General features: G+C 39.3%; 3 protein-coding genes across 4 annotated transcripts; 2 read left to right on the top strand and 1 right to left on the bottom strand.

Moving 5' to 3' along the window:
- Window positions 1-1,715: 1,715 nt before the first annotated feature.
- Window positions 1,716-6,773, top strand: LOC107185923. The gene is made up of 10 exons (XM_015573700.1): window positions 1,716-2,213; window positions 2,379-3,073; window positions 3,155-3,506; window positions 3,606-4,374; window positions 4,465-4,698; window positions 5,310-5,546; window positions 5,654-5,836; window positions 5,926-6,143; window positions 6,247-6,402; window positions 6,474-6,773. The coding sequence occupies exons 1-10, from the start codon at window positions 1,716-1,718 to the stop codon at window positions 6,684-6,686; spliced, it is 3,555 nt and encodes a 1,184-aa protein (XP_015429186.1). The 3' UTR covers window positions 6,687-6,773.
- Window positions 6,774-7,606: 833 nt separating this feature from the next.
- LOC107186001 (transmembrane protein 230) lies at window positions 7,607-9,144 on the bottom strand. Of its 2 annotated transcripts, none has more exons than XM_015573790.1 (5): window positions 9,106-9,144; window positions 8,291-8,448; window positions 8,076-8,188; window positions 7,882-8,004; window positions 7,607-7,807 (listed from the first exon to the last, which is right to left on the bottom strand). In XM_015573790.1, the coding sequence occupies exons 3-5, from the start codon at window positions 8,166-8,168 to the stop codon at window positions 7,670-7,672; spliced, it is 354 nt and encodes a 117-aa protein (XP_015429276.1). In that variant the 5' UTR covers window positions 8,169-8,188; window positions 8,291-8,448; window positions 9,106-9,144; the 3' UTR covers window positions 7,607-7,669. The 2 variants fall into 2 exon arrangements, with proteins under 2 accessions (XP_015429276.1, XP_015429275.1); XM_015573789.1 differs by lacking the exon at window positions 9,106-9,144 and adding an exon at window positions 8,697-8,860.
- A 1,627-nt stretch (window positions 9,145-10,771) lies between these two features.
- Window positions 10,772-24,906, top strand: LOC107185993. The gene is made up of 5 exons (XM_015573780.1): window positions 10,772-10,832; window positions 12,280-12,397; window positions 21,508-21,624; window positions 23,282-23,784; window positions 23,954-24,906. The coding sequence occupies exons 2-5, from the start codon at window positions 12,287-12,289 to the stop codon at window positions 24,492-24,494; spliced, it is 1,272 nt and encodes a 423-aa protein (XP_015429266.1). The 5' UTR covers window positions 10,772-10,832; window positions 12,280-12,286; the 3' UTR covers window positions 24,495-24,906.
- Window positions 24,907-26,353: the final 1,447 nt, after the last annotated feature.

The following is a 26,353-nucleotide window of genomic DNA, read 5'->3' as shown; positions in this document are numbered from 1 at the left end:
TACCACTACTCCATTTTCATAGAAAATTACGATCTATATGCCATCGAAATTGTTTAAAAACAGCGGAGATTCAAACTTCTTGTGTAGAAAACTCGTTGACCATTTGGACGCTGCTACCAACATCGATATATCGATACACGAATGCTTGTAATTCTCGCACTTCGCAGCGGCACTTGAATATTTTCGCGGTGAGACGTAGAAGCGTGCGGGTTCATGCATACACGAGTATTTTCACGAAATTCCGAATAATATACCGTGTTTGGGAGTTCCTAGTTGTTTCTAGTCATTTGGACTGACGAATATGACGAGCGAGGACCAATTATTCCTGATAAATGACTAAAAACCGGTAAGAATATCTTTTAATCTTACAATGCACAGTAATGTTCATGTCTGACACGTGATACCGTCCGTGAGGACTTTAAAAAATTGAAAGTTTGTTTATGGTATCGAAACGTATCTTTAATATTTAATACTATGGATTTCGTTTATTGGTGTCCGGTAGCGTCGAAATTAAACAAATGATATATCAATTTTATGACTGGAAGTCGAGTACTACCTGTTGCGTTATTATCAACCATAATGTTATTTCAATCGATTTACATTGTGTATTAGGAATTAGGGGTTTTGTATTGATAATTTCCATTGCATATTTACCTTGTACAACATTTTTATATATAATTCTCTAGGATTTATAATGTGTTTCATTGATTAGTACTTGTAGTTTTTGTAATTACTGTTTGATATTGATATTCATTTGAACTATGAATGTGTTATGTTTATTTTAATGTAGACAGAATTTAGCAAACAGATTGTGAGATTTAGTCTTGACATGATCTATCTTGTATTGGTGTAAGAAAAATGCTGGCAACAAGGGACTTTTCATGTATCAAAAAGAAGTTTAATACACGTGTTAAAAAACCGCATTCAGAAGTTAATAAAAATATGTGTAATGGTACACATGCGTTAAAAAAGAAATATGAAAGCATTTTAGGTTTTAAGGAACCCATTATTCTCTTAGAAAAATGTTCAACATTTAAAAACACTTCGAACAGTAATTCTTTACAAATTTTGCCAAATAATTATTTAAAAAATAAATGCAACACAAGCTATACAACTTATATGAGTTACAATGAGAAGGTACACGTGTGGTTAAAATCCAATGGTTTCTATAAGAAAAAGAAATCAAATGATCCATCCCTTGTTAAACATATAAAGAGACATGATTTGTTACGTGATATGAAAATTGTCTCTAAAAATTTCTTGAGAAGGACAAAGAGTTCTGCAGGAAGAATGCAAAAAAATGTTCCTGCATCTAACTTGCAGCAAAAAAAGCATGGTAATTTACTTTAATTACTTTCTTATTATTAGAATTATATCTGAAATATATAACCATTTTTAACATGTTACTTTGGTTTTCTATTGTTCGAACAGAAGCAGATTTGAAAGCTGAAGCATTGAGGAATGGAAAAAAATTAAAAATTTGCTTGGAAAGGATTACAATGCATGACAGGAATTCAAATATTATAAATAATTTTAAGGAAATACTAGAAAATTCTAAGACAAATGCATTAAAAAAAAATAATTTAATCAGAAAAAAACATAACACACATGTAACTACCACAAATTTAGAAGTAGATTCAATTAGGTTTTGGAAATGCAATAAGTCTGTTGTAAAAAGTAATAATAAGACCATAACAGGGGAGTCTAAGACTAAGATGAGATGCATAGATTCTGAAACTAATTTACAAGATACAGTAAACTTATCCAAAGTAGATTTTCCTATAAGAGGTATACTGAACAATAATGTTACAAATGAACAGGAGTCACACACTGTCAGTAATCAAACTGCAGAAGGGAGTTATGTGTCTGAAGTTGCAAATAGAGAACAAAATATAGTACTGATGGAGGAAGCAAAACATTATGTCTGTTCACCAAGTAGCATTTCATGTATGAGTGTAAGGAAAACATCAACTATTACTAGTGAAACTGCTTTACCAAAGGATACATTTGAAATTGGAATGAATATAAGGGAAAAAAATAAAGATTATAATAAAACTATAAGATCGTTTAATGATAAAGCCATGGAACAAGGAATAAATTTCGAAAGCTTCAGTTTATCTCAAAATATTACAACTGACATAGAAAATAGTAGTAACAAAGTTATACCAAATAATGAATTTACCCAAATTAGTGTATCTGAAACTTTTGATTCTGTAAGAAATATTTCAGTGGAAAAAACTAATAACTCTGAAACAGAAATTACAGGAATATATCCTGACTGTAAACTTGTTAATGACTATTATGAAAACGTTACATGTCAAGCATCATCTTTTGTTTTTGAAAACTCTTCACCTGATTTAACTATTAATACTAACCAGGTATCAAGAAATTTAAACCTAATAACCATGGAAAAGAAAATTGATACATTACATAATAATGATTCTCCTGATCATACTGAGGAATGTAGTTTACTTAGGCAGGAAAGCATAATTGAAGGAAAGAGTAATGAAATAAGCAATGGAACATGTAATATGCAGCGACATTTGCATGCAAATACAAGTTTGCAAACACAGAAACGTTCGTACACAGATGAAAATGTTAGTAGGGTAGGTGTAAAGAAGGTAAAATTGAATAGGCATAATTGGTGTACACATTCAAAAAGTCAAAAAGAAACAATCAGCAAAGATCAAGATTCTAATAAAATTATACAGTTAAATAGTGTTAGATCAGAGTCTTATTCGGTAGATACAAGTAATAATGAAGCCAGTATTAGTGTTGAAGAACATAATAATACAGTATCCATACAAGTAACAAAAATGATCTTAAATAAAGAGCAAGGTATTTCAAAATCAGTAGAGCAGGCTTCAACTGAAACTATCGGACATATTCACAGAATAGAGTATGATACAGTACAAAAAACAGGAAAATCTGAAGAAGTAGTGACAGAATCATGTAAATCACCTCCAGAGAATACTTGTTTACTTTCAGTTCAAACAAATTCTAATAATGAAAACATAAACTATGATGAAGATGATTGTATCTCTTTGTTTGCTGATTCAATTCTGATGGAAGAGTAAGTATATAATTTCTTTATATTAATAAGAAAATTAGTTGACTATAACATTTGAAAAATATTGTTCACTAATTTTTCCAGATACAATGAACCAGCTGCACCTGTTCAACAAAAGTTAACATCTAAATCTTTGCCTGTTGAGAAGCCATATTTTATGTCTGATAATGTGTTCGATAATTATTATAAAAACATTTCCTCTGAATTTAATAAAGCATATGATACGAACAATATAAGTAACAGTACAATTAATGTTTTGAAGGAAAACGAAAAGACACTATGGGGGTCAAGCTTTAAAACTCCACAGACACATAAAACTGCAAATGTTGTGAAACAAAAAAATAATGAATTATTTACAAATATTTTTAAAGGCTACTGTTTTCACTATGTAAGATTTGCCAGCTGTAGTAAACAAGATTGCCGTTTTAACCATAACGTATGTATATAATTAACAGAATTTACATTTGATTATAATTATATTGTGTATTAATATTATAATCGTTGCATAATAATACATATTTTCATTATTGCGCAGTTGTTACCAAATTTAGAACGATTACTTAGGATCAATGAAAATTATTTTTTTGAAGTGATAGATCAATTATTGTTAAACATGTGTCACCAAACATTAAGACAATTGTACAATGCATTTGTATGTACCAATCATATCACTACCACGCTGAAATTATTAAAAAAATTATATGACGGAGATATTATTAATCGTACCAATGACGCCCAATATCGAAATAGTATTGGACAATTGATAAAACGTGGAATTCCTATAGAAACAATCGTATACTGTTTAGACAAAATAGTAAACGACAACGATACCAAGTTCGTGAGCTGGATATCGGGCATAATATCGAAATATATTGCGTTTGGTAAATATTGGAGTACAATGAAAACTTTAATAGTACGAGTGGGAAATGTGGAATCCGAAATTATCAATATTATTTTAAATGAATGCGTAACAATAGGGGACCACGTTCACGACATAAATGAAAATATTCTAAGTAAACTGAACTATGAAACCCACAAACTGATCAATCAGAATTTATTGTCGAGATTTAATAATTTACTCAAACGCCCAGACCAAAACACAGTGGTGAAGGAAACTGCAGCAACGGTTTCCGATGAATATATTAAATCACCCGACCCAAGTAATGGAATAAATGAATCGGAAATTCTATCGACTACATATAAAAGTCCTAACACGATTTCGCCAAAAGTGTGGAAGAACGTGATCTGCGATAATAACAATAACACACAAAATAGAACTTCTTCGTCCGTCTTGCATCCAATAGGTATGATTCAGAAAGTGATTCAAAAATATTATACAAGTGTGAACAAATGAATATAGGTATGTTATTTTCATAATTATGTTTATGTGACAGATGACTTACCTAAACCACATTCGATACATGGTAGAGAAAGGTTTTGGAAGTTTTACCTTGACGTTCATAGTCTGCAGGAAGGGCTAAAGCATAATGATCATGATCATGTTAAGGCAATTCTGGACTCTGCAAACGAAAAACAGAAGTCCGTTTTTACACGCGCTTTTTACCAAATTCTTCGCAACGAAGTAGAGCATTTTCCGTATCATTTGAGTAAACTTGTCTCAACCGCAGGTAAAACATAATCCACTGAATCCTCGTAATTATTAAATCCACCATAACATAAAATTTTTGATACACGTTTTAGTTATTTCATATCTTAACTTTTGTACTTTATCATCGATGAACATTATTTTATATCGAAGTTTCAGGATAGGATAGCTCAGTTTTTAATATATTTACAGCGAAATAAATTAGTTTACTTGTATAGACACTATACGGTATGTTAAAACTAGAATATTCTATTTTGAAACTGTTAGTTTACCTTAAGGAAATATATGTATCTATTGTTTATTATATTACGAGAACAAAACTTGTTTGAATATTTCTTACCATTTTTCATTTTTAAAAGTTTTATTGTCAACAACAATTCTTTGTCGTATTATACGCCGACGAAAACTATAGACCAAATTAATAAAGACGTAGTTGTATATAAAATAAAGACACGATAATTGATCAGTTTTAGTATGAAATTATTGTCCAACAATAAAACAGATGTCACAAGTAACTCTATCTATAACTTTTATCTTAAGGTTTAACTGAATAAAATATAAATATTGCAAACAGACGTTGGACGTTTATTTGAAGTTACACCTAACATCGTTTTATCTTTTTGGACATTACAGTCCGAACCGGGGCAACGGCTATTTTTTATGAAATATTAATCGATGTCACGATTCATGTTCTGGTCGATCTGGTTGAAAGGGAACTTTGGGTTTTAGCACTTAAGTTGCTGAAAGAGATCGATATTATGCTACACGAGTCAAACAGTTTTTATAAGTTCGACGCCGCCACTATCCTACTGTTTGCAGAAATTTATTTAGCGAATCAAAAACCTATGAAAGCTTTCGCTCTACTTAAGCGTGAGTTAGCAGTTCATATTTTTTAAGTATATTTTCGCGTGGAATTTCGGTAAGATTCAGTTGTAACGTCGAAATCGGATCTATTTCAAATCGTTTATTTCTTCCAGAAAGTAAGACTATTTACACAACTCGTAATAAATGGAAGGTACGAAATAATGAGAAGGATGGTCATATTAGGGCACAGATAATAAGTCTTCTTTTAGACGCATTTTGCGAAACGTCTCCGGAATACGCGTTTTTCCTTTTCAAATTTTTAATTGTAGATCAGAGTAGCAATTATTATCCAGTAGGTAAGAGAATGCATTAAACAGAACGTTTACTATGTGTATAGTTAATAAGCTGTGTAGAGATTAAATCGAACTCATTTTGCTTCTTTTAGACTTGACGTGTCATGTGAATAAAATAGTCTCGTTGGTATTACTTAAAGAAGATCACGACCTGATCGTCAGTGTTGGAGAACTGATTAATAAGAATAATCTTTTACTCAATGCGATAACCTACCGTGCACTGATTGCTTCATTAGTGAGCATAAACTTAACGTTAGCTAAGGAGCTGCATCAAAATGCAATCGGTTTAGGTATATACTCTACAGTGCAGGTAGGTCAGATAGACGCACGTTCATTTGTTTGTGTGAGAATAAAAATGGAATTGTAAACTTTTTTGAAACGAGAATGAGATATTGTTTATTACTATTGATCAGTTTTGTCCAGCAACGTATATCATCGTGAAGTCCGATTGGACAAACGAAGAAATGTATCTTACCATTTTGGACTTACTGCAACAACTTTCAACAAATATTGGGCACACGATCAATGGTATTAAGTCAAAACAACTTTCAGTGTATCTTCTTTTCGAGGCAAGTTGAACACACTGTAACACAACTACAAGATTTTGGCAAGTGAATACCTGCTTCTTTTCTTTTTGCAGAGCACTCCATCGGAAAGGCAACTCAATCGTAACGAAGGAATGAATCAGCGGTGTGATAATAAAATCAGGGAAAGTACAATACTAATGAAAAATATGCTCAAAAAACAATTTGATCCGCCTCTCTGGATGGTAAAGAATAGAAAAGGTAAACTGCAAAAGTTAAATGGCACCAGCCTTCGTAGGTATTTACAATCTAATCAGAATTTTATTTAATTTTATTAATCGCAATGACAATGGCTCAGGGTTTTTGTTTATACTTTTTTTATGGACCACTGTGTGTTACTTTTGTTTCTAATCATACCAAAGTAATCATCAACGCAACGTTTTATATTACTTTTTCATTTTTAAACTATGAGTTTCATAATGAATGTAATTTGTTTAATGTTTTATTTTTATAACCTATTCGGTATAAGATATAAAATTTAAGTTGAATATCTTGCAATGAATTAAAATATGTTACACAATGGACCTGTGCAAGCTTATATACTATGCTTGCTATGCAACCATGAACTGCATTTGGAACTACAGCATATATGTATACGTACAAATGTTTACATTTTACGGTTTTGATGACGTTGTGAAACTACTATGTAATTGCAATTGAGTGCACTGATAGAATTAAACAACTTCATATCTTTCTTTTTATCGTGTTGCCGAAATTCCAACAGGTTACCATTCATACACTTTATAGGTATTACAATTATATAAAACCTGTATGTACTGCAAAATAGTTTATTAACTGCAAACGTTTCTAATGCTATGTATAAAAAAATGATTTTATTTAAAGCTGATTCGTGGAACAGAAATTTGTACAGTTTGTGTGATGTTCCAAAATGCTATGGAACTGCATTTTACTTTAAAAAATGCAGTTCAAGTTAACAGTTCACATAAAATGAATTCTTCAATAATAGTTCTAAGTACGAACGTTTTAAAAATAAAACTTAATAGGTACTGGATATTATCTACACCAATAATATAAAAAAGAAACAAATGTTTTAAGGTCATAAATAGTTCACGAACACTATGCACATCTTCCATGGATTGTCAGTTTGTGAGTTTCAGAAAATTCATATGTGACCCAAAAATACAAATGCAAACAGACTTAGTAATACTTTGCATGACACAATGCGGTGCAAATGTAGTACTAGCAAAAAGTAAAAATTTTCAAGTACTTTTAGGAAAAAAGTCACGCATGATTAATCAAACTCTGGTATATCATCAAAAGAATACCCTGGCACTTTTTGATACGCTAAGATAGCTACCCTCATATGGTAAGCTCCTGGTATGAACATTAAAATCCCTAGAATAATGATTGGCCACATGCGATCAGAATACTGGAAAAAGATAAATGACAACTGTATATCATAATGAAGTAGTACAAGTATATAAGGGGAATGCTTTTACTTACTTTTGAGTCAATGTGTCCACTCACAATCAGACTACCCATGATGAGCATTACAGTACCCCCAACAAACAAAAGAGCTGCGAGTGTAATGGCTTTCCATGGTATTTTTACAGGTGGATTCACAAACTTACAAATAATTATTTTTACTTACTACTTATCTTATCAATATTGTCCATACTTTAAACAATATGTCTTACCTGTGAATCAACAAAACCAGTGTCAGTTTCTCTAAGCTGTGTGTAATCCACGTTGTCGAATTGTTTGTTACCGCCGAGTTTCCTCCTGGACATACTCACTTTGTGAATATAATCTATAAAATCAATGGAATAGTTAATTTTACACGTATTTATGATACTACAGTTTACAATTTGTAGTTTGCATTCGCTGCGAGAAATAGTGTAATCTAACGAACCTGTATTGCACCGAATTTTTGCTATTTTATTTCCGAACAAAAGTTGAAATCAGTAATTTCAGTGAATACGTAAGTTTTAATGACTGTCGTTACACGTTAGTACATGCGTCCTGCGTAGGTAAACTGTGTATATCAATCGTTATCTTTGATGATACTTTCTGCGATAAAAAATGGATTTGTAAGTCGGCGCAGACTCGAGATTAATAAATCAACATTGCTTATTTGTTGTAAAAGTATTTTGAGTTACACAGAGACAGCAACGGTCTAGTTTTTTTTAAATAAAATAACGGTTGTTTTGAATTCGAAACACCGATTACAGACAGTTACCAGACAATGTTCGGAAAAGATTGGGCCCAAACAGTATAAATAGATCGTTTACTTGGAAAGAGATTTTGTTCATAGTCACCTCATTATGCACATTTTTAAGGTTTTATTCTAGAGAAAACAATCTTGTAAATTATTTCTAACGCTTAGAAAATACAGTTTGTTCGTTAATTTCACAGTTGAAACGGATAAATTCATAAGTTCCTTATGTTTGCTTCTGTACACACTGTACTTCTTTAATAATTATAATATTCCAGAGTAATAAATAATTATTATTACCAATCTTTATATAACAAATGTCGTTAACATGAATTTAATTCCGTATTTAAATAGAGGTTATGTGCTTGGGATGCCTACCAATGACGCATGCGCGAAAGAAAACGCGGAAACATTTAAAAACTGAGTTTGGTTGTTAGTATGTAGGTACGAAATTGTATTAAAGAACATTATAAATGAATTCCTAGTTATTATCAACTCAGAATAGAAAGTACCTGTACCGAACCAGCTGGTCCACATATTCAATGAACGTTCTCACTGTGACTCTTGTGTTCTCAAGAACTTGTTACTCTCGAGACACTTTTTGAAACACAAAAATCATCAGTTAGTCACGCATGGGATTCGATTAAATCGTTTGCGTGCATTCTGGCTGAGCTTTCGATGTCATATGACATACGTTGACGATATAATGAATTCCTTTGGGCACACTGGGCTGCTTCATAAATCGAGGTCTTCGTGAGTTCAAGCTGCCAAATGTGTTTCTCGTTACTCATTACAGGATCATATAAACCCAAAATGGCCGTGTTGATGAACGCAACATATGAGTTTCGTGGTACGAAGGCTTTTAATATTTATGGAATCTGCCCCCTCCCGACGTGCCAAGTCCACAATATCTGATGATCTTAATGTTTAGGAACACCAAGATCGTTTCTACGCTTGGGGAATATTTCAATCAAACGCACTGCTGCTACTGCGACTCCACTATATTCTTCCTGCGGACTGCACGAACAACCCCTGACTTACGCACACCGTTAGGGTAGACAATTTTAACACCCAGACCATCGGTCTCGCTTCCTGTCAGTAGTCGGTCGGATCGATCTGTGAAAATGAAGAGGTGGCGATGGAAGCTGTGCTTTCCTGCGTCGCGACGCTAGGCGCAGTGCAGTACGACGTCGATGAGCTGGAGGGGTGCATGGCTATCAACGGTACCCTACTATTTTTCACAGGTTTCTGAATTTCGATATTAAACATCACTTCAATATTATTATTCCCATTCATTTACTCTAACCGTATGCCTTTTTTTGCAGTTAATTTTTTCATTCGTAACATCGTACGCACAACCAGCACGATTATGTGGTTGGAGCGCATCGGCCGAGGCAGCATGTTGTATCCGTGACTTAGGGGTAAATGCTGTGTGGCTGGACAGCGTGAGGGTTGTGAATTTGGGGGGTGAATGGGGTTAGGGGCTGAACAGACGATTGGAGGAGGCGACACGTTGGATGCAAATTCCGTGTTCGGCGCAGTAAAGACATGCGGGTTGATAAATGTAACCATGTTTCGGTGATATCTCCGCAAAATTATCGATCTCCACGAGTAGGGTCAAGTTAAGCCTGTGCAGCTGGAGACTATTAGGTCATTCCGCATACACTGTGCCATTTTTGTGTAACATCGATAATTTGCTAAACGACACCAGGATTTATCAATCGGTAATCCATTTACTATTTTACTACTGAGAAATCCTAACTGCATAATTCTTTTAATCATTAATGACGTACGATATAGGGGTAGTTAAATCGTACACCGTAAGTAATTTCTCAATAGCCTTGAGAGAGAATTTGATTTTGATTCAATTTGTAGGCAACGCGTTCGGTATTCGCCGCATTCGATGTAATCCTCGAGGATGCTCCTGGTAAGACCGGGGGCACCCGGCGGTAATAGTACAGGAATGAGTTACCATGACGCCTGCGCGATGGCCACCACGTCGGTGTTCGGTGCATGGAGGGTAACGGTGGCCCAGGGGCGGCAGTGCGGGTTCAGGGGGCGGCGAGGGCGGGTGCCTCCGTTGGAACTACCCCTTGGCGACAGCCCGCAACCATTCTCAACCTCGGCTGATCTTGTGCCGCGTAATTCTCGTTTCCCTCGACAATCGGGTGTCCGTTGATCGTGACAACCGGTCGCACAGTTTGCCGAATCGAGGATCAAGCTATTCAAGTTCGTTCAGGTAAACGGATCGTTCGTAATGGTAGTGCCCCGAAGAAATAAGTTCGCGGTCCACGCATACGGTCTGGGAAACGGTCTTATTTCGTGATTTACCGTCTCACCAAGGCTTGTTTATCGCCCGTTGCTCGTCACGACCCGTAGTGCTTCTTGTTATGACATTCTTGTGACACCGGTGTAATTCTCTGCAGCGGTAGGGTTCACGAGTTCGCGTTGCTCGTCTATAAAGAGACTCGATTGTCCCTCGGCGTACAACCGGGGGATGCTGTGATCGCCGAGAGTTTAAGTCGATCTATACGGTTTTTTTTTTTAAAGTCATTCTATCGTAGAATTGTTCTAAACTCGATACGCATCGATGAAGAGATACACAAACCCGTATCGTGTCGGTTATCGTATTAGTGAATTACCAAGGTTTCTTTATTTTATTACCACCGTCGAGCCTTAAATATCAACGGGTTTCGACGTCCCGATTGTTTCTTGTGGGCACTCGGCGCAGCAGAGTCTTCGGATCGAAGCTCGAGAAACTCTTAAGCTTGCGACAACTTAAAGTCTTCAATCTTCTGAGCCTCTGATTACGAGAACTTATTTAAAGTCTGCGTTAAACCTTCTGTAGAGGTAGGATTAGATAACGTCATCCTATTGCTGTACACATTCTCCTGAATATTCTGTCAAACGATTCCGGCTTGTTAACGAGTCGAGCTTAACAACCATCTCTTCGACCTGCTCTTTCAGCGTTCCCAGGTACAAAAATGTTTCCCGCGCATCTGCCGAATTAATATTCATTTATCACGCTGTAACGAGCGGTAACGCTCCGTTTCCCAGCGTCGAAGGTCGAAGCGATTAACCGCCGGAACGATGATGCATACAAGTCCGAGCGGGGAGAGCACGGGCGCATTCTACTTCACGCGATAAGTCAAAGTCAGACCTTGACGGGTGCAAAACTGTGGCCTGCGGTGGCGTGACCCAAGCGTCGCGAGGAAGGTTTAAAAGTTCAAAAGTGCCCGTAATTACGCAATCATCGTCGCGTAGGAACGTTGCCCCGATATACATACCAACGCATACAGAACGTATAATCAGTAATGATTCCTAATCGCAGGCCCATTTCCTTCGTTTTCGTCCACGCGTGCGATATTTCTCCCAGCTCAGACAAGCCCCCAATCGATTATTTCCCGTCCGACTTGGGGTTGCTCCGACTGTTTACATGCGAATTCAACGGGCATCGAACGGTCTCGGGTGGAGGGAACGCCGTACGCACGTTTTCACGTTCGGGGATCGTACCCCGGAATCGGCCGGGATGTTTTTAGATGTATCCGCGAGGGGGAGAAAAAGCAATTTCGTCGGTACACGTTATGACCGAGCACGTAGAAGTCACGTGTTTTATGGGCAGCTGAAGACCGGCCGGGGGTTCGAAAGTTCGTGCCACTCGCACACAATGATCTCTCGGTAATTAGTTTCAGCATGGAGTGCCCTGAAGCGATGGAACGAGGCCGGAACTTTCGTCTGCTCGCCGAGGAGGAGTTGCCTGAACTCTTGGACTTCCTTGCTGGGTATTTGCCTGAATCCTTAAAGGTGCGTTTAAAATCACAATAAAAGAAATTTATCGATCCACGCGGAAATCCCTGTACAATTAACTCGAGCTTCCTTTTAAGCCTCCAGCTACTTCCAGCGTCTTCGATCATTTCGGACTTCCAAAATCCTAGACACGGTAAATTCCAACCAACCGATCAGAAATCCCGTCGCTCGTAGCGTACTAACATCGTCCTCTAATTAACAGTATCCCAGTCCACGAATCTTCCCCTTTCAGAAAAATCTAATTCATCTCGTTACCCGTGCAAATTGATTCCCTTAGAGCCTCCGAATAGTTCCCATTCCCTCCCCTCCACGATCCTTCGTTCGACTAATAATAATCCCGACGATCGATACTCGAGAATCTTAATTAGAGGTCCCGCATTCTCTTCCCGTTACTCTCGAACAACGACGATGCTAAATCATTCTCCAAGGTCTAGCGACGACGGAATGTCATTTCCGAATAAACGGAAAGATCCACGTATGGTGCACGTCGGCCAGCAACATGTATCACGATTAAGAATCCTAAAGTTCCCAGAAAATTTACCACCGTGTCGCGTTAAATCGACCCCACCGAGAAATTTCACACGAATCATAACCGAACACCTGTTCCCGCTTTTAATATATACACCTTTAAGTCATCGTGCGGGCAAACCCAACAGGCCTTGAAGATACTACCTCGCGTTCTATACTCGATAACTTTCTATTCTAAACTTGGAACGCTTCGTGTTGTTCCCGTTATACTCTTGTTCGACGAAAATTAACACCCACGTTAACCACGCGAGAATCTTCCACTCAGAAGTCTGTCGGACGTAGTAACTTGAGGGGTGGGGGGAGAAAAAAGTCACGATATTGCACCAGTGCGCGACGATATCGTGGCCTCGTTCCCCCCGGGGGGGGGGGGGGGTGGACAAGTGGCCGCGCATCGACGATATAAGATTACGGTCAAAGGAGGAAGCGATCCTCCGTGCGGTATTTCCGCCGTAACCCGGTCTAAGTGTCGGCCGTTGCGCTAGGTTAGTGTCAAGGTCGCAGCTGGTACACCGCCGTTTTCCGCAGCGGCGTTCACCACCCCCCACCCCTCGATATTTGCACGTACCCGTCGTAAAGTGACGCGAGCACGCCTCTCGCGATTTCTTTTTTTAACACACACACATAGATTGCTAGGCTGTTCCACGCGAGCGTTTCCGGGCGAGTTGGCGAATCCTTTGGCGATCAAGTGAATCAGGTCCGGCGGCTGGTTACGCGATCGCAAAGCGTCGCCTGATCGTTACTGCACGCGTGCAACGGCGTGTGTAAAGCTGTGTCTACACTATATAGCAGAACACTGTTATACAACAAATTGTTGTATAACCTTGCTATACAACATGTTTTTATAACTTGTTACAAGACTATACCTTTTAGACAAGTCTGTAATAAGTTTGTATAACATTTTGCGTCTCATTATTAACAATAGCGACATACTAGGAGGATAACATATAACTTGTTATATAACACGAAAAAATCTTATGTAACATCACGTTATATAACATTTTTCTTTTTTTTTTCTCTATGTTTTACAACTTCGCTATATAACATGTTTTGATATGTAGCGTAGACGCAGCTTAACAACTGATATATACAGTGAGAGTTAAAACTAACAATAAGTATACACCTTGCAAAGGTGATGGTCGAGTAATCCTTCTGTAGCATCCTACTATGGTGAGATCGTGATAGTAATACAATTGGATGTGACCTTTTTAACATTTTCGGGATGAATAGGCAGACCAAAATTTCGAGAAAAAGAAATTCGAAGTTGTGACCACAACATTGTTTACATATCGTTGAACGTGAATGTACTATTATAGTTTGGGACAGTATGGCAACCTCTGGTGTTGGCCAGTTTGTTTTTATTCATAGTACTGTAGACAAATTTTGATATTTAAATATTTTAGAAATAAATTCAGCTGCATATGCAAAGGTGGTTAAACATTGTTTGCTGGAAAACACTTTCAATCATTTAAGTCCTCCTTCACAGTCACCAGATCTGAATGTAATAGATCATAATATGTGCGAAATATTAGATTCTTAATTGAGAGAAATAAATATGAATAAATCCCATACTTTCGAAGTGTATACTCACTTTTGACTCTCGCTGTATTTAATGTTCAATGCCGAGGAGCCTTCGAACACTCATCGAGGATTTACTGTAGATTAAACAGTACGGAACAGGTCCCCGATTGGTTCCCCGATTGTTACGCCAGGCGTGTAGTCGCTTTAGATGGACGATGGATTGCTGTGGCCTCCATTTTGCTAGGTTACTGTCTCTGCCAATTTTCTGGCGCCTATACCTCGATTGCAGTGTACTTCGGTTATAGTACACCCGATAACGATTACTAAACCAGTGTTTATTTCGTGGCACTTCAGCCTTATTATCGATCATGCTGGTGGATGTTCTCCAGCTCGACCACCCACGCGTGTGTCGCTCGATCAAACGACGTTATGTATCCACCTTTTCATGCGACGAAAATCACCACCGCGACCGCGCGATATACGTTCACACGGACACCTGTTAACGCAAATGATCATCACGCACCGGTGCGCGATCACACTAGTTTACAAAATCCAAGGAATTATATGCGACCGAGACTCCACTATGAAATTCTTATGTAAGGTGGTCCCCTAAACTCAAAAATCGACATGAGACGAATTCCTAAGTATACGTTTTTGAGATATCGCCCGATGAATATATTGGTAATTTTTTAAAAAAATGACCCGATGATTATTTCGATTACTTTTTTACGTAAAAAATAACGAACTGGACGTCATATAATAATTTCTATGTTTTTTAAGCGATGTGGTGAATATTCGATTTTAATTTTGGCCCCAAAAAATTACATTTTTCTTAAGTTTCGCTGGATTCCGCCTAAATTATCGGTTCGACTGGAAAACAATGTAGGAAATAATTGTATGTAATTAAATTATCTTTAATTTAAGAGTAGTCGCGATCAAATCGGTCAACTCTCACGCGAGGTATAGTCGAAACCATCGGGTCTTTTTAAAAAATTACCAAAATATTCATCGGGCGATATCTCAAAAACGTATCATTACGATTTTTGAGTTTGGGGGACCACCTTACATAAGAATTTCATAATGGAGCCTCGGTCACCAAATGACCGTAAACTAGTGTAATCGGTCGTCGAGAATGTTTACGGGCGAAAGTTTCGCAACAAGCCTCGCCTACCTTTTCATCATGAATCATGTAACATCAACGGGGACACGGCGATATACCTCTGTTGGCTTTTTTCGTTGCTAATATTAACTGGTGAACACTGTGTATATCTCATAAAATCATTAAATTTTTATCCTTCTCGCCTTGAGCAGCTCTTTTCGCACCAAGACTTTCGGTTATGTTTCGCAGTTGCACGTTACATGCTGTGTATTCGATCGGATACACGAAACACGATCATTTCGAATGTTCTTTCGAAAGATATTGCAACGGGATAGCGATGTGTCATTGCTGAAATTTCACGCATCAAAGGCTACCGGTTTGCGTAACGGCAATAACTGTGGTCGCCACAGCGGTGCCATTATGACTCCGGGATATCGCTTTACTGCGGTGGTTCTGCAACTGTGATCGATACCCGGAATATTCGAGTATCTAATGCATAAATAACACCCTGGGATATCTTCATTGATCTGTCAATATCCTGTTAATCCGTTATGCAGAACTTGACTCGGATCTCCCACGCCAGCTGAAAAATCCCTTTTCACCTCGAAATTCCGATGTCTTCAGTGGAATCATCGAAACATCGGACATAGGGTAACGACATGGGGAAGTTAAGGAAATATGTAAATAACGTAATAATTGCACGTTTTAATTAAGTCTTTATGAATCACAAATGTAAGTTAATACTAGAAGTACTAAACTTGTCAAAATGATGGATAACAGAGTTCTTATTTTATGATTACTGAAATTATAATAGTGCTTCTGGCGGAATTTCTGTTGACCTTTAATTTACTATGCATTTTATATTGCACTGTGTTATGCTAAATTATATTATATATTGTGTATATTATAATATTACACAATTTAATTTAATATACATTCAACGCTGGTAGTTCTAGTGTTAACTAACAACACGAGAGTTAGACATATGAGTTTAATATTTTTCTCTTCATCCATCTCCCCACATTCAGCGAAACAAGAGTGATTTCTCTTTTTTCCTCCCCCTCTCACTGTTCGCTAACATTCTCCTCTCTGATCCCATAGGTAACTTAAGAAAGCCGACGGGCATTAGTCCGAATGAAAATCTATTCTTCGCTATTCAGACATTTCTTCGCGCATCATAAAGTCACTACAAAATAAAAAAAAACAATTGGAAGAATTAAATATTTTCATCGCGTAATTCGGACCCGGTTATGTAAAAATTATGCTTTACATTTCAAACTTGACACACACCAATGGCATTGTCGGGATATTTGAATAGCCAGATGTTTCAATAATAACGTAATAATATCGTAAATTAACCTTTATAGTCTTTCTTTCAAATTTAGTACCATTTTCCTGTTGGTACGAAATATTTTCGCCCGGTGGTCACACTGTTCGCCAGCCGAAGTTAGAAAGTGGCGCGAAACCGATTGCAGACAGACTCTGCTGGCATCCATTTCCCTCTCTTTTTCTCTCGTTCGCCTTTCACTCTCGACCCGGAGAGTTTTATCGATCTAAAAGAGCTTTGTTTCCTGCTCGTCGACGGTTGGTGGGACTGCCGGTGTTACGACTGCCGGCCACGCCACCTTGATTCCGGTACCGATGTGCAAGGTGTACACCGGGTGTCAAGGCCAGGGTCGCGTTTCCGTGATCAACCGCTCGACCGGGTCGATCTCGTAATCTCGCCCCGCGATATCGCCGCAGGAATTCGCCAGTTACTGGAATTCGATACCATGATTCGATTCGAGGAAACTTTTCTTCGCGAACGATAGATCCGAGGAAGTTCATCTGGTACCGTTTGTTTCAATCTCGCCGCAAGATCATCCGTAGATCTCGATCCTATGCGACGTTCGATCGTTATTCTTTCCATATTCCTGTTCAGTTCAGACGATACGGTTTTTTTTACCGAATCGGTAATGAAGCAGCATTCATACGATTTCGTATCTACACCAAAGACGTATAAAGACAGACTTGACATTAGAAGTACTAGCAGTGAATGTATACCGGAGTAAATTGTATAATTTATTAATCTATGTAATATATAATGCAATCTAGCGTGATAAAGTATTGTATAAAAAGTGTAGTAAATCAGAAGGTAACATAAATTCCAGCAAAAGCACTATTATTACTTTAATAATTGTGAAATAAGAAACCTGCAATCCGTTATTTTTATGGGTTTGATAGTTATAGTGTTAATTATATATTCCAACGTGAAGTTAATTAAGAATTCCCAGCTATATGTATCTGGATACCAGAGCCAGAGACAAAATTATTGAATCGATAAAAAATCTGTTACCCGTAGGCGAGACCAGGGTTAAAAGTAACAGGGGTAGATTGCAACAGGACTTATAGTTTCTCAAAATAAAAGAGACAGTGCTGTGATAACGAATAATCCATAAATTACGAGAATTAATTAATCTCATTAAGAAAATAATGTTATGGTGTGTTAATTACAAAAAGACAATTTACAATATATTATGTTGAGTACCTATTGATTAAAAAATAATGTTGTGTTGAGCCAATTAAATATAAAACCATAATGTTATATTGATTCTTTGTAATTATTAGCTAGTTTAAATTATTGTTTGTCTCTCATTGTGCATAATTCTGTTTAATCTATTAGTACTACAACTATACCCCAGCATTGTTACTTTTGCACCCGAAGGTGGGGCAATCTCCACGGTCAGAAATTTGAACAATCAATCTAAAAACATTACGTCGCTATAGAACTAATCTTGAATCCCCAACCTATTAAATCTCTACCTAAAATATAGACTTTTTTTATTTCATGAAAATCAAAAAACTATTACTTTCTACCCCGAGCTTCCCCTGTATGCGTCATTCGGTGGACTTTGAACGATGCCCGCCGGTCTGGTATGTTACTCGTTGCCCGTAAAACCGTAATGCCTGACCAGCACGAAATGATTGCGCATAAAGACCCGCACACCGTTTATCCCCGGAATAAAGCTGGTGTATCCGTCAAGAAGTCAGGGTCAAGGACGTGTCCAGATGTGCGCGCACACACACATACGTGATGTGCCATGTCGGTTTTTCGAATCCCGCATTTGAATCGATGGTTCTTGCACGCCTACCAGTCGCCACCGAAGGATACTTAACAAGCTGCGGCTGAAGCTCGATAATGATTCGAGGGGGGCATTTGATGGAGCACTTTTAGGATTGCGTGTCATCTTCTCTTTCTCGTTTCGCTGTCCGTCACATCCCGTCCAATCGAGCACTATATTTTTCATCAGTTTCACTATATACCTCGTTGGTAGCAGGTCGAACAATTTATCCGGCTGTTAATTTCTGCACAAAAAAACAACACGAAACGTGTACCACGTTTACCACGAGTCTGCAATGTTACCCGATTCAGGCGAAACACGTTTGTATATTACCATAAAGTCGCTGGACTCGTTTATTCCGCGTTCAGGCGAGTTCACGTGCCGTTCTGTAATAATATTAACTTTAAACCGTGAAAATTAGGTTGCATGACTTTTAAACTCGGGGGTGGAGGGGGGGGGGGATCCAATTAAACCGATATTCGGTTTGCCGGATCAAGGGGTGCCCTAATTTAACTCTTCCATTGATGTCAGAAAATAATTGAATAAAATTTTGTTTACCGTTTCCCTTTCGAAATAATTCGAAATCACACTGAATGTCGAAATAAATCGGATCAATGTTAGTAAAATGTAACGAAGTATTGTTCGTTATGAGTAAATGTTATTTAATTTTGTTTAGATTAAATTCCAATTTTGGAAGATTTATGTACTTTATTGTATGTTGTTTTTAAATCTTGTTTGCCTTCCCTCCTCTGTTTTTCAATCAATGAACCCCCCGAAGGTTTGATAGCCCAGGGCTCCAAAAATTTTAATCCGAGCCTGCTCGTCTGGCATCGTTGTGAACGAGCTTCGTCTAGAATAAAAAAAAATGAAACGGATCGTTTATTAAAACGGCGTTTCTCTTTATTCCGGGTAAACAACCACGGCGGGAGGCTAATATTAAACAAACTTTCCCTCGTGAGTGAATTTTACGCGTTAGAGGTGTGTCCTCACCGTACGTAGCCGAAGTTTTCAGTGTTAAGCTCGATATTGCGATTATAACTGAAAGGTCTCTTTCCCTCTTCAAAGACACCAAAATAAATTGAGACAATTCGTGCACCGTTCTCTCATTTGCATCGTGGTTCTTGCCGCTTTTCGAGATCGGAGCCGGTTGATATGTAAATTCACGCCGGTCGCACATCACATCGCCGCATGCGAAACATTTTATTACGTCGCGTTCTCTGTTCTCTCGAAAAGTGTCTCGACGAAGAACAAAAGAAAATAGAAAAAGACAGAAAAACAGACACTTTCTGTTCGAGATGATCTGGTAGCCGATCATCCGTTAGAAACGTTCGTAAAATAAAACACAGAGCCGGTTTCGGATGTGTCGTGTCCACAGCGGAAATTTTGCAAATCTGTCCCTGTATACAGGCTGAACCACGAAATCTGTTCAGCTAAGATGATTCTACCGAGAGATTGATTAAACGCAAGAGTATATATTATTATGTACAGATACCTATAATTAAAATTTATATAAGTTTTAATTTACTGTTTTTTTCAGCAATAATATTTTTCGCATACTTGAGCGCTAGTCCCCTTATGATTGATTATTATTTACTTTCAACGAGAAGATTGTGTACTGAGATACAGTAAATTATCGATGAATGTTCGAAGGCTTCACGACACTGTGTTCAGACATCATCCCCACCACAAGGGGTAGTAATGGGCGACATTTATCGATAATTGTATATATATCGTTATTTTTTTATCAATATTGTAGAAAGTCATAATTACAGGTATCGATAATTTTTGTCAAAATATCGATAATTTGTTACAAGAAAGAAAGCTACTTGAAAAAAGAATAAATACAACGAATAATTGTGACGTCAATCCCATATCAGAGATTGTTTTCTCAAGCTGCATTAATTTCAACCGAAAAGAGAAATCATTTATCTATATAACAATTTCAACAATTATTATTTTTAACCTGCTTGTCTTGAGAAGATTGGAATTTATAAGTTTTTTATTCACTCTTTTGTAATAATAAACAAATATTATTTGAAAAGTAAATTACTTGTTTTCATTTCAATAAGTGCCGAGGAGCCTTCGGACACTCATCGATGATTTACTGTACTTATTACATACCTTTTCTTGCCACGTAAATAATCCACGACTATTCGATTGAACCTTCTTCCCGATGGGAGCGTCGAGCGATCAACGATGATGGTCCAGACCCCCGAAAACAGGTGTCTCCTTGTCCGCCGCATTAGGGTATTGTTCGATTGAGAACTGGAACAGAATCCCCCCGCGACGCAGAAATATTTGAATACAGAGAACCTGTTCCCTTTTTTTTCTCTCTTTACCCTCGACAGGAATATGGAGATTTCCGTTGAACGGGAAGAAGACACTTTATATACAAGGGTATCAGAGGTAGCACGTGGTGGTTATTTTAAGACCCGGGCGTCTGGAGCGTCGCCCCCGGCTAGATTCCTCTTTATCCTGCCCGCTTCCTCGTAAATATCCACCCTTTCATTTCAGACACTGGCTTTAGTCAGCGTGCTCCATGAAAAGGAACCATCCCTTTAACTACCCCTGTCGTACCCTTTCTAATTCTTCCGCGAGATGAAAAGATTCTCCGAGCTGTTTCTATCCGTGTGTCTGTATGTGTACCAGTTACTACCCCCGTGTATGCTCTGCTACAAAAAAGGATTACTTCTCGTTTCCTTATCCCCCCCCCCCTGGTGTACCTGCAGTAACTCGCTTATCGGGGACCAGGTGGGAGGAGGAAGGGTAGGGATAAACGTGTTTAGAAAGGAAAACAAACTTTACACTTTGTCCCGTGGCTTACAACACGATAACTCTACTAGCCTATCTCTGTTCCACAGTTCCATCAAACTTTGCTGACCTACATGCGTGACAAGGTATGGGACTTTCATTTCTACGTGGCCAACGACTGGCCCGAGGATGCCATCTGCCTGCATTTTCCGGGTATGACGCTATCCGTAAGTATAAAATAAGGTCCCCCCTATTCGTTTTAGATTACAGCTAGACCGCGATCGATAAACGCCCCGCGGCGCTACGCTCACGATACAATTCCCCGCGGCGACCATCCCCTTCCGAGTTGCATCGTGGGGAGAGATAGAGATTGAGAAATATCGAACATCATCCAGTCGCAATCTTTCCTGGACGGACGAATGCTTGCCATGATTCTCTCCAATCTTCAAACTATGAACCAATCGAATTTTAATTTTAAATTCGTGTTTTTCGATGGCGAATTTATTAAACGCGTCGGAGGATGAATAAACGGGAATCCAAATCCACTGAAAATTTGAGAATAAAGTCGGTGAAATTGTTGGTGAATATACACGTAGCGTCGCGTGCGTCCCGCAAATTCATCTTGCCTACAAACGTATCAGCAAGGGTGCGGAAAAGTTGGCCCACATCCTTGTCTGGCTCTCGGCCAACCTTTTTGTTTCGTAGCCTTGCCAGTCCATTTCCTGTCTTCGCCCGGTGACTCCTCTAATCCGGCCGCCGTCCCCCCCCCTCCCCGTTGATTGTATGCTCTTTAGTTAATTATCGCGCGGCGGCAATTTGTTGATTCGACGATTTTCTCCGTGTCCTTTCGCCGTTTTATAAATCAAAAAGTCGTCGTGAACCTTGACATTTTCGGGGCGAATTTATCGCCAATCCGTGGCGAAATTATGACGTGTCTCGTGTACCCACGACACATTCTCCCCCTGACTGTCCCCCACTTGGAATCGGGTGAAATTAATTAAAGCCTGGAAACGAAAGCTTGCAGTATGTCGAGTAACGATTTGGTACCCGTTGGATGTCAACGGAACACACAAACAGAGACGTTGTGAACGTACCACAAAGTATCGCGTGATAAATAATTAATGCGCGTCTGCCAGTCTAAGCCTTTTACAATTTCCTTAGTCCTTGGTATACTAACGTGCAAACTCGGTTTCCACTAGGGGAAAAAGTGGCGTAGGGTAAGGACCTGCTATCACTTCGTTTCGGGAACTATTGAAATTTATACCAAATTAACATTCGGTTTAACATTTATTTCAGTACTTACTTGAAATGAATTTACCAAGTGGTAGGATGTCCTTTCCCTATGCTATATTTCCCCCTAGTGGAAGTCGACTTTGCTCATTAGTGTACACCGACGAGCAAACTCGACTTCCACTAGGGGAAAAAGTGGCGTAGGGTAAGGACCTCCTATCACTTCGTTTCGGGAACTATTGAAATTTATACCAAATCAACATTCGGTTTAACATTTGTTTCAGTACTTACTTGAAATGAATTTACCAAGTGGTGGGATGCCCTTTCCCTTCGCTATATTTCCCCCTAGTGGAAGTCGACTTTGCTCATTAGTGTACACTAGCGTGCAAACTCGGCTTCCACTAGGGGAAAAAGTAACGTAGGGAAAAGGCCTCCTACCACTTGGTATTTAGAATTACTGAAATGTATACCAAATTAACATTCGATTTAACATTTATTTCACTATCTGGAATAAATTTACCAAGTGGTAGACTTTTCTTCTACATCGCTTTTTCCCCTAGCGGAAGCCGAGTTTGCTCGCGAGGGTACATACATGCCCCCCTTCGAAGAACGATCATTTCCTTCTAACATTGTTACACTTGACTGGTCTTTCAGCCCCACGGTTTGCTCCACGAGAGCGTGGGCGTCTTTTGTCCCAACGACCGACTGGAGCTGCTCAAGTTGCTGAGGGACGAAGACATTCTGATTGACTGGTCGAAGCCGCTCTACATCAATTTCGTTCATTACGACATCGCCGAGGAGCTGACCCGTCTCTACGAGGACACCGGAACCATCGAGAGGGTGGTGGGCGATGTTTTCGTTTGCGAGAACACGGGGAACGTCGACGACGCGTTGGAACCGGATGACGAGGCCAATCCGGATGTTCAGGTGCTGCCGTTGAAGGCGGAACACGCCGAGGCGATCCACGAACTGTATCCGGCGAACGATATGGAGTGTCACGAGGTTTTTCTGCGGTTGATCAGATCCCTACCAGCGGCCGGTGTGTTCTGCAAAGGCAGCCTGGCCGCCTGGATGGTGCAATCCTATTACGGGGCGATGTTCTCCATGCAAACCAAGCCGCAATACCGGAGGAAGGGTTACGGAACGAAATTAGCAAGGTAGAGAATCTATTTGTTTCGCGCACGAAATAGAATGTAATTGCGGTTTGTGTGCATGGGAGTATCCGAGACGACTGTTTTTACTGTACAGAAGAATGCTTAGTGTCTCTGTTGCTTGTTTGATATTCAAGGAATCGTTTGTCTAATTCATGTTCACGATATATCGTAGGTACCTGACGAAACGGGTGGCCGAAAGGGGCTACCGGCCTTTCGTAGTGATACGCCCGGAGAACGAAGCTAGCCAAAACCTGTACAAGAAGCTGGGATTCGGGAAGCTGTATCAAACGGTTCGTATGACGTTCATGCCGTCGACGTGGCACGACGCGGAGAACGAATCGAGCACCGTATTGAGGGACAACTTGGAGAACGCGGTTAGGCAACTCACGATCGAACAGAAGGTGCTGAACGCTTTTCAAAATGAAGAGACAGTCGTTCAGGAGGAACTGGTAGTAGAGGATGCGGAAGAAGTTGAAGAAGTCGTCGAGGAATTCGACGATGCGTCGGAACAGCCGGATGTTGCTGACGAGGAATCCGAGGGACGAATAGAAATGACCGAGCAGCAGTCCCTCGAAGAAATCGCAGAAGAACCGGCCGAGGAGGCTGAGGAAGTAGCGGAGAACGAGGAATCGTCGGGAAATGTCGCGGAAACGCCAAACGACGTCGGCGGCGATCAGGACGACGGTGGAACGGACGCCGGAGACGCGGAATAATTAAATATACATACGATTGTTCGATAAATGGTCCACGATTTAAGTCACGCCGTTCGCTTGAAGATGGCTCTCCCCGTCGGGGCAGACAGGACCTTGCCCCACGTGAAAAAAACGAAAGAAAAAAAGTATTCATCGATCGAAACATTTAGGTAACAAGACTAACGATTTTTGACGAACAATCAGAACGAAACTCGACGTGTATCATTTTTTAGACTTACGGGAGAGAAAAAATTACATCAGCGTACTCGCTTTAGACGATTTAACCGGTAGCTTTTGTAAAAACGAATCGAATCGACGAACAATTGAAAGTAATCAGTTGTGATAAAACGTAATTCACCGCGAACGATCGATGATGTGTCCTAAATGGGGCGCCTTCTCGCCGGTGAGAGCCATCGATGCGACGCGTGGCGACAGTAGAGAGAGAAAAGAAAATTATTTTAAGAAATTTAACGACATTACGGCACCGCGTTCGTGCGAGGCTTCAATTCGCGTACGAAGATGGTATGATTCTGCGTACGGTTCCTCATATCAGACTGTTTTTCGTGAATGTCGTGAAGGTCTCAGGAATCAACTAGATGTATCCTTTGGGTTTCCACGGTTAGATGATTTCAAAGTCTATCCATACCGCGTCCGGTATCTTCCTGTTGCAATTTGGTGGGTTCACATTGTTTCAGATGTTTAGCCGTTGTATTTATCATGATCGTATATCTTCGTTGCGTGGTCCGAGTGTTTAGCCCGGAACCGAGATCTCGGTTGTTTGAAAACAAAGCAAACGCGCACGCCGCCGGGTTAAACAAAGTTGTAATCGGTACTGTATTTGTATCCTCGGGATGGTGGTACGTGTTTCTATCAAGTTTTAAATCGTAAGTCGTGTATGTCGTTGTTTATTGAACCGAAACGTTAATCCGACGAGTACAAGTCCCAATGTATTCGGTTTCCTGCTGCACAAAGAAAGGAGCAACCGACGGACGTAACAACGCCGTCCTCGTAGCTCGATGTTAGTTTCTTAGCGACCGAAGAAATCCACCCAGATAGACTTTGAATTTACGAAGCATCGATATCCTATCACGAGCTGAAAAAGTGAGCACCGCGATCGCTCGGAAGATTTACGCGGTGAATCGATCTGTGATTGTAATTCCCCTGTATAAAGTAGTGTTTCGAACAAAAATTCCGAAGCCTCGTGCGACCACGACACGCTTTCCTTAACATAAGTAGAAATAAAAATTGCTGTGCCTGTGCGCTCGACCATAAATGAATTTTCAAGCAAATCTCACACATAGGCGGCTTTGACGCTCGAAGCTTCAAATGCAAACGGTTCTCCTCGATTCTACAGTTTCCATCGTTGACGAATTGTTTCGATCGGAAGTTGATCGTAATCTTCCTCTAAAGCCTTGGCGACTGTAGGGAACTCGAAATTCCAGCTTTTCTTATACGAACGATTCCTAATCGGTATTAAAAACCTGTGTTCTTATGCACAGACTATTCGTCGTTGATCAGAGACAATGTATTGTTTTCGGCGCACCGTCACAGCGATCGGTCTAGCGTGCGAGCCAATGATAATAATATTAATAGGGACGATCATACGATTAATATTATTATTAGTTACAGAATGTACATGTATGATATGAACGTACCGCGCGCAAACGGAAAACTCGGTCGTCCCGGCTCGGTTCTCGAGAGAAAACGTTTCTAGTGACCTATAGTCGTAGGTCGTAGGCTATTGTTTGTATCATTTTTTCTACAATTTCATAGACCGCGATTCGTCGATACCGTGCAAGAAGGCACAAAAAAAAAAATACGGAAAATCGTAGCTGGGACGAGCGTGCTGTTCCTCGAAGGCCCTCGAAGCCCCTTCTTTA

The sequence above is a fragment of the Dufourea novaeangliae genome, unplaced genomic scaffold (genome assembly GCF_001272555.1).
Source record: "Dufourea novaeangliae isolate 0120121106 unplaced genomic scaffold, ASM127255v1 scaffold54, whole genome shotgun sequence".
NCBI classification, from domain to species: domain Eukaryota; kingdom Metazoa; phylum Arthropoda; class Insecta; order Hymenoptera; family Halictidae; genus Dufourea; species Dufourea novaeangliae.
This window is presented reverse-complemented; position numbering and strand designations above follow the sequence as displayed.

Bases quoted from the DNA above. Each gene is read 5' to 3' on its own strand.
- LOC107185923 (XM_015573700.1), top strand. From the start codon at position 1,716: ATGAGATGCATAGATTCTGAAACTAATTTACAAGATACAGTAAACTTA. The intron at 2,214-2,378 runs GTAAGAAATATT...AATACTAACCAG, and splicing joins TATCTGAAACTTTTGATTCT to GTATCAAGAAATTTAAACCT. The intron at 4,699-5,309 runs GTAAAACATAAT...TGGACATTACAG, and splicing joins TAAACTTGTCTCAACCGCAG to TCCGAACCGGGGCAACGGCT.
- LOC107185993 (XM_015573780.1), top strand. From the start codon at position 12,287: ATGGAGTGCCCTGAAGCGATGGAACGAGGCCGGAACTTTCGTCTGCTC. The intron at 12,398-21,507 runs GTGCGTTTAAAA...TCTGTTCCACAG, and splicing joins ATTTGCCTGAATCCTTAAAG to TTCCATCAAACTTTGCTGAC. The intron at 23,785-23,953 runs GTAGAGAATCTA...GATATATCGTAG, and splicing joins TACGGAACGAAATTAGCAAG to GTACCTGACGAAACGGGTGG.
- LOC107186001 (XM_015573790.1), bottom strand. From the start codon at position 8,168: ATGTCCAGGAGGAAACTCGGCGGTAACAAACAATTCGACAACGTGGAT. The intron at 8,005-8,075 runs GTAAGACATATT...ATTATTTGTAAG, and splicing joins CTGGTTTTGTTGATTCACAG to TTTGTGAATCCACCTGTAAA. The intron at 7,808-7,881 runs GTAAGTAAAAGC...ATCTTTTTCCAG, and splicing joins GTGGACACATTGACTCAAAA to TATTCTGATCGCATGTGGCC.